The 8261-nt window shown below is 39.2% G+C and overlaps 1 protein-coding gene across 1 annotated transcript; it reads left to right on the top strand.

The window, feature by feature from the left end:
- The first annotated feature begins 2939 nt into the window (after nucleotides 1-2939).
- On the top strand, nucleotides 2940-4487 carry LOC121511381 (alpha-2A adrenergic receptor-like). Its single transcript, XM_041790037.1, has one exon. It carries the CDS (start codon nucleotides 3283-3285, stop codon nucleotides 4438-4440), a length of 1158 nt encoding a protein of 385 aa, XP_041645971.1. The 5' UTR covers nucleotides 2940-3282; the 3' UTR covers nucleotides 4441-4487.
- The last annotated feature ends 3774 nt before the right edge of the window (nucleotides 4488-8261 follow it).

Genomic DNA, 8261 nt, shown 5'->3' with positions numbered 1-8261 from the left:
GTAACAGGCTGAAGTTGCACTACGTAATTTGCATTGTCCCTATCAAATAAACTTAATTTAAAAAACGCGGAAGAGAGAGAGAGGGAAAGCACCAACACAGGAGTTGAATCGTGAAGCCTGACTGTCTTCTGTGAAACTGCTGTTTATGAAATTCCCTGAAGTCTGCAGAAAAAAACTGAGCGCTATCTCACAGCAGAGAGTCATGCAGGCAGCGTGTAAACTTGGAGATCTCCGTAGGTTCACTGGTGCAGGCTTAGTGCCATATTTGCCATGAAGCCACGGCCAGTGGATGCTTAAAAACGCAGGACAAGTGCTGTAAACATCACTGCATCAACTTCTCTTCCTTTGTGATTTTCACGCTTCGTATCATGCATGTTACTTTATAGTAACAGTGAAAACAAGTGCATTGTGCCACAAAAATAGCCATCTGTGTGAACCACAGAACGTCGTGAACGCCGGCATGATGTCCAGGCTTACAGCATGGGTGTGTATGGATACATGACTTATTTAAGCGAAGCCTCGAGGCAGATAATTTGCCTCGATTAAATTTTTGAATCAAATCACCCGAATAATTTGAGGAATTGTTTCAGCCCTAGACCCAATTGCTTTGCTTGTTGTTAAGGCCCTTAGTCAAAGTACAAGACTGCTACCATACACAACACTTCTGTCGCAGCAAAGATCAACACTCCTTGACCTGCCTCCCTGATGACCTATCAACACATGCACAGTCATGAAGATAGTAGATAAGGTCATAAAGCTGGCATATGATGATAGGTGAGGATCACATTTGTAGTGTCAGTCCGTCAGCCAAGACAGGGCATTGAGTTTTTGCAAAGTCTGACATGGTGCCATTGTGAAAGGCAAAGAGAAAAAGAAAAAAAATCCCTGTCATCTGATCTGGTCATTAGTTAGGACCAATAGAGTAGAAAAAGAAAGCCAACTTGGCTTACAAAACAGCAACAAAAACAGCTTCTGCCTTCCTGGAGTCCCTCATACAGGTCTGCACTCCCTATCGCCAGCTATTTTCTGCCATGTATAGTTGCCTGGTCTTACCATCATAACAGGGCCTTAAGTCACAGGCAAGACTCTTCTGTGTTGTTGAAATGAGTTACCAAACTCTATTCTATCTGCAGAGTCCCCTTCTACCTTTGAGGAAAAGTTAATAGATTTAGATCTTCAGGGAAGACCTACATGCAAAGTTAGACTCTTCTCCTTTCTCCTTCTGAGAAAAAAAGTTTTAGACCCAGTTCTTTCTGAACACCTCAATTGGTAGTTCAGTGCTAAAGATGATGATATTGATGACAATGATAATGACACTGAGGTCTCATGATGAGGATTTGTTGTTTTGTTGGAAATATGAACAATTAAACAAAAAAATATGCTTCTATAGAGCCTGTGCATTGCCGCTAGCACTGCACCTGTGAGTGATCAGACTAGAAGCGGTTTTCAATAATACTGTTCCCTCCTGTCTAGATCAATGCTTGTGTTTCTACTTACTCTCAGAGGTAGGCTTTGGACTAAAGTGTCTGCTAAAAGAAATGGTAACACTGTAGCACTGAAGCTGTAAAAATTGCAGTTCTTAGAGTCCAGCCTAGGTTCAAATAGTATTAAGGCTAGCAGTTACTCTTAATTAGAAAGATGGCTGATGTGACTGACGTGTGTGTGTGTGTGTGTGTGTGTGTGTGTTCCCTGTAGCTGTTTGCCAGGAGGCGTATGGCCTCCTTACCTTTCTCTAGGATAATCAAAAGGTATGTGGAGTCAGTGTTTCTAATAACATGACAGCCATTGACAGATTTCAAAACTGTGCTTCAGAAACCAATGGGTGAAGCCATCCAGACAACACCATTTTTTAAGTCTATGGGTAGGAACCTTCCTGATGAGAAACTACACAAATGGACCCAAGGTCAGCTATGGGCCTGAAAAAACAAACAAACAAACAAACAAAAAAAAAACCCAGATACAGAAGCCTCCACTCTAGTAGTGCTGGCTAATAATCTAGTATCTAGCTGCAATTATTAGCATGAAGTCATTTATAGAGATTATTTTGGGGATTTTAGCTTTTATTCAGAAAGGACCGCAGAAGAGAGGAAGGAAACATGGGGCGCCAAACGGGCACCCGCATTAAAGTAACTTTAAGTTAAACACCATGTTAGAAGATTAAAAAATAAATTAATTAATCAAATGCAGTTTGTATCTTTTGATTGATAGAGACAACAGTTGAAGTTTTTCTTCAAGGAGTTATATCAGCAGCATCACAGAGAATTCACACAAATCTATCCACCTAGTTATTTCATATTCTGGATCCCATCTGGTATTTTCAAATGAATCTTTGCTTACAAACTTCATAGTGTGGTCCACTTGGCTGGCATGTGTCAGAGTTTTAAAATACAAAGTAAAATATTACAAAATTTAAGCAGTTCCAATGAATAGGCAAAGAAATGTCTCAGAACAATCACTTCCCTTTTTGCACTCTATCATGACGAAGTTAAACATTTGCCTTGCTGAAATTCTTATTCTTGCAAATAAACTGCTTTTGCTGTTCTCTTGCACAATTAGTGATTTATCGCTTCAATGGGTGGCTATGATCTTCTCAATGGATCCAGACATTATTTCAAGCAATTTTTCTCTCAAGATGTACCTGAACATTTTGCCCATAAAATGGAGCTGCAAGCCCATATCGAGTGTACTTGTAATCCTTTGTAATTTAATAAAACTACTACAGATATTACTTCTATAAATCAAAAATATAGTTAATGTCATTATCAGCCAGTGGTAACAGGGACTGGGAGGAACACTGAATTGCTTTTAAATCTCCAGCAGCAGATGAACTCCTCCCATTCCCCTTCTCACTTAAGTGAAGCCAGCATCACAGATCCACAGCGTCTGATCAAGCTCATATAAAAGATGCAGCCTCTACTTCAGCAACAACAGATGAAGAGATCTGCCTGAGACAGGACTTTCTGCTATGTAAGTCTGTCTCATGACATGTCTTCAAAGGGAGTTTACTGCAGTTCTTTATTCTAAAAAGGTTGGTGAAAGAAGAATTATTTTTTGTAGAACTCTTTTTCATTTGGTGTTGTGGAAAATAGGAATGGACCAATCACCCTATTTGTAATACTAGGAAACATTTTTTCTCTGTTCATGCCTGTCAGTGTTAAAAAGAAAAGAAGCTCCCGTGAATATTCCGAGAACAAAATGAAAAGACTCATTTTTCTGATGCAGATTTCGTAAGTGGGTGATAGAAATAGACTGCTGGGATAATCGACACCACAACTCATCCTTATGGGCTGTCTGAACTACACCAGCGGAAATGAGACTTTGCCTGGCTGGCACCTTAATACTGTGCAGACCTCAGTGCCTGTAACGGTATTGGTGGCAGTCCTTTTCTTCTTAATTGTGTTTGGAAATGTCATGGTGGTGATTGCTGTGACGACAAGCAGAGCACTGAGAGCTCCTCAGAACTTGTTTCTGGTATCTCTGGCATGTGCGGACATCCTGGTGGCCACCTTAGTGATGCCATTCTCTTTAGCAAATGAACTGATGGGTTATTGGTACTTTGGTAAAGTGTGGTGTGAGATCTACCTGGCTCTGGATGTTCTTTTCTGCACCTCATCCATCGTTCACCTGTGTGCCATCAGCCTCGACAGATACTGGTCCGTCACCCAAGCGGTCAAGTACAACCTGAGAAGGACACCACAAAGGATTAAATGCAAGATCATCATAGTGTGGGTACTAGCAGCCATCATTTCCTTCCCTCCACTTATTACAATGAAAAATTACGAGGACAGAAAAGACAGCCCTGAATGCAAAATTACTGAGGAGAAGTGGTACATCATATTCTCCAGCACTGCCTCTTTCTTTGCACCTTGCATCATTATGATTATGGTGTATGTCAGAATCTATCTGATTGCGAAAAGAAGAACAAGAGCACCGCCAGGGGAACGACACAAAGAATATGGCAATTCTGGCAACGCAGAGAGAAAAGATGGAGGAGAGGAGGAGGTCAATGAGCAAGACGAGGAGGAGGAACCCTACTCATCTGATGGCAATGAAACCACGCTATGTTCCATGAAGAAGAAGAAGGGCATCAAGACTAAAGTGGCTCAGGTGAAGCCAGGGCAAAGCTCTCCAAAGCCAGAGGCTCCCCAGTGTGTGGGAGTGAGCCGGTGGAAAGGAAGGCAGTACAGAGAGAGGCGCTTCACATTTGTTCTGGCTGTGGTCATGGGAGTGTTTGTTCTCTGCTGGTTCCCCTTTTTCTTCACATACACACTCACTGCTGTGTGTGACACCTGCTGTGTGCCAGAGACGCTGTTTAAAATGTTTTTCTGGTTTGGTTACTGCAATAGCTCACTAAACCCTGTTATATATACTGTATTTAATAATGACTTCCGGAGGTCTTTCCAGAAGATTCTTTGTAAAAGAGGAAGAAGAGTATTGTAAATAATTTCATATGTACACATTAACAAACATCATGTAAATAACATATGGAGTAGATGTTGAGTTAGTTATTAAATTTTTAAGAAAAAATGTGACTCATAGTTTACTATACACCTGTGTTAATTTTTGTTATGTAATATAAAAACATGCAGAAAAACTCCTGTGTAGTTTTATCACTGTGATTTTAGTCTTTTTCACTGTACAGCTGTGGCAGCAAGTTTATGGTCTGTTTAGTGTGAGTGTGAATCTTTATAGTATTTGAATGTTACAGTCAACAATCAGAGATAGCCCATCAATGTGTAGGTGGAAGGGATGTAATGATACACTCAACTCACTGCATATTAGTATCATATCACTGGGTTCAGGACACATATTTCTATGTATCTTTTACAATTATTTGAAAAGACATGAAATAAAAGTCTATTTGTGCATAAACTGGGTTTTAACATTTAAATTAACTGACAATATAAGTTCTAAATGTCCATTTCCTAATATATAGTATATATGTAAGTGATACTTTTTAAAATTTTCAATACAGTATTTATTAAAAAATGGCATTTAGTTTTAAACAAGACAATCTGGATGCAGATAATTTGCTCTGTTGGTTAAAAAGGGATTTTTTTTATACTATTGGTTTAAATTGCCCATATTCGTTTGTATTGTATCAGCATCTTTTATTAGTATCTTGTTGCCAGGTATGGGAACACCCCTACCTAGTCTTTTTAAAATTTGAATTCACTTGTGTTTGTTTTACAACATGTTACAGAAGCTTCCTCTGATGAAATGTCTAGATTTGTGGAGAAAAAAAGGCAAACTGCATCATGATGACAGTGCTGAGTCATGTTCAGTGCATGAATGATAATGCTAACATGAAGCACATTATGTAGAAACAAAGCCTTTTCCTGTCAACACTGAAAGTCAAAGATAATACTAGACAACTGTACAGACTAAGATAATATCAATCTCTCTATAAGGGTACAAAACAACAGATTGTTCTAAAAAAAAAACAATGCATCCTAAGGACACAAACAATAGGCTCCCCTCTTAACAAGACAACTATTTGAAAAGAAAATTAGTTCTGGGAGATGCAGCTGGCAAAACAATACTAGATGCAGTTTTATCATGAATTATAGCCCTTCATATCAGGATATCATTATATCATCCCCTGGAGTGCAACAGAAATCACAGTTATAGAAATATGGGTAGCTGCTTCAAATGACACTTGGAGGATAATACCCACACTAGCTAGCTATGTGTTGTTATTGATCTGATATCATCATCCTGTCTCTTTTCCTTTTTAGCATCGTCACTTTTCTTTATAATAGCTGTTATTCGACAAGAAGGTCTTTATCAGTCTGTGAACCTGATGTGAAGTAAGTACATCTCTTATAACTGCTTTAATCAAGCAAACATTTCCATCACCCACATTTCATATGTGCAGCAAAAGCAGAGTGATTCCCATGACTTTTCTCTCAGGGATTCTGGTGTTTTGAGATTCCTGTGGTACACATGTTTGGGTTCAAACTATGTCTCAAAGTCTTAAAATACAACCTCCATTCATACCGCAAAAGGAATCACTGTATTGCTGATTAAGTTCCCACGGACAAACTGACACAAGAAAAATCAGAAAACATTGGAATTTGAGGGTCTGAGAGAATATAAGTAAAATAAAGTATCAATGTGTTTAAACTGTACAGTGGCTTGACAGATGTAGCTATTTATCTGTAGGGGATACTGTAACATCTAGAACCATTAAATGTTTGAAAGACATTTACAAAATTATATCCTCTTGGCTCTGATCCATGAAACATCCTTTTGAAGTTTGAAAGCTACAGTAATGGGCTCTATGCATGAACTGCTTCTGCATTTGGCATTAGATCGCTCCCACACTTCCAGTCGGGAGAAGAGAAAGGCGTATGATGGCAAATTCATTGCGGTTTACTCGCTGTTCGCATGAGTTGCCTGAGCTGACTGTCAATGACAAGTTAAATTTAGCTGAAGATGTACATTGCAGCACGCAGCAACGGTGTCCAGAGGTGCATTTAACCTGTTTTTGAAACATCATTTTAGCATGTTTGGATGCCAAGCAATGATGGTAGAGTAAACACAAACAACAATCGAAACAAAAAACAACGAAACAGACAAATTAAGGCAGTATAAGAGGGTTCAGATTCTGTTTCAGCTTAGCACGTATCGTTGGGCGGAAATTGTGAAGCGGCCTTATTTTCCACCAGAAATACACCACCCCCTGCCGTTCATAGAGCCCATTGGAATCTGAATATTTCCTTTAATTAAAATGACAACAATAATTGAGTTTGAGCTTTCTAAAGTGTGTTTTCACCCAGCAGCAGTGGGATGCAATGCTAAAATTCTCAATGCCCATAATGTTGATGACAGATTTATTAATCATATAATGAGGGATGTCTTGAAATCTTTAATGTTTCGGTAAAATTCTGCTCTCTTCTATGCCTCACTTTATCATGTCGCTGTAAATTACACTGGGTTATAAATTGTAAACAGTTGGTTGTAGTAGCTATTCACAGTGTGCACGCATACACACACGTCCACTTTCCCTCTCTGCTGAGACGATGATTTATTTCCCTCTCTAAATGCCACTTCAGACAGTCACAATTTATGCTTGTGACACTATGGCTGATAAAACTATGTTTTATAAACTGCTCCTGGCAGGAGTTCCCACAACTTTCACACAGCTCCCCAGTCAATCCTCCCCATTTCTCTCAAAGTTCCACAGCCTATAGCTCGATGAGAGCTTTTTAGAGCTGCTGGTCATGTATCACAAAGAGGCTGGGGAACTAAAGAGGCAATTAAAGACCAAAGAGAACAGACTGTATCCCAGACACACACACACACACACAGGGACTGAGCAGGCAGGATGGCTTAGACAGAGTCAGTCAGACATCAAGATCATGCTTGCAAACTTAAATCGAAGTTTGTGATGAATCAAGTGTTGTTAACTGAATGTCGGGTCATTCATTATGAATTGAGTACAATGCCTCATATACACTGAGGCATATATAACTTCCCCCTCCTGAATTGATAAGGATGCAAGATAATCAAATTAGATTCTGAGGGATGGAAACAGCAGGAAGATCCTGATTAATTTGCCTAATGCAGACTTTCTCTGTTACTTGTGCTACTCATTCTGCTCACCAATGCATCAACAATGAAAATTTAAATCACTGAGCCGTCTCATTTCACTTTTAGAAAAACCTCCTTTTAGTCCCTGATTTTTTTTTTGAGTGTATGCACTTAGGGCTGTCTTTGGCGTGTTAGATTGGTGAATTTTCAGCATTTTCAGCAAGAGAAACTTGCAATATGTATATTTCCAGAATGCTTTGCAAGGCAAAGATTTTCCTGCCTGCTAAGATGGGCCTATAAGAGCCTGGTTTCGACCTGACATGCCTGAGAAAGTTATCATTGTGATTGAAGATTAAAAAAAAAGGGGGGGGGGGGCTTAACACTGCAGAGGGGGGAGGACCGCACTGGGAATTAAAAAAGCCAAAACACAAGGAGGATGTGGGATTTAGTAATTCAAGAAATGTATCAACAGATGGAAGTTTGTTCTTTAGAGAAAGCCATTACTTTCCTCAAAAAGTCATCACAGTAAATAGACAGGACAGGAGAGTATTTCACATGACTGTTCAACCAGGGTTCATGTCTTTATCTATATGTAAGCACATGAACTAAGATGAAACTCGTAAATCTGTAAAAAATTAAAGTCAAGTGGAGCCAAAAATGCATCAAGTATAAAATTTACATTGACAAATAAACACGATTCATTCTCCAGAGGGTTTTAAATGTTT

The sequence above is a fragment of the Cheilinus undulatus genome, linkage group 6, assembly GCF_018320785.1.
Source record: "Cheilinus undulatus linkage group 6, ASM1832078v1, whole genome shotgun sequence".
Taxonomy (NCBI): Eukaryota; Metazoa; Chordata; class Actinopteri; order Labriformes; family Labridae; genus Cheilinus; species Cheilinus undulatus.
This window is presented reverse-complemented; position numbering and strand designations above follow the sequence as displayed.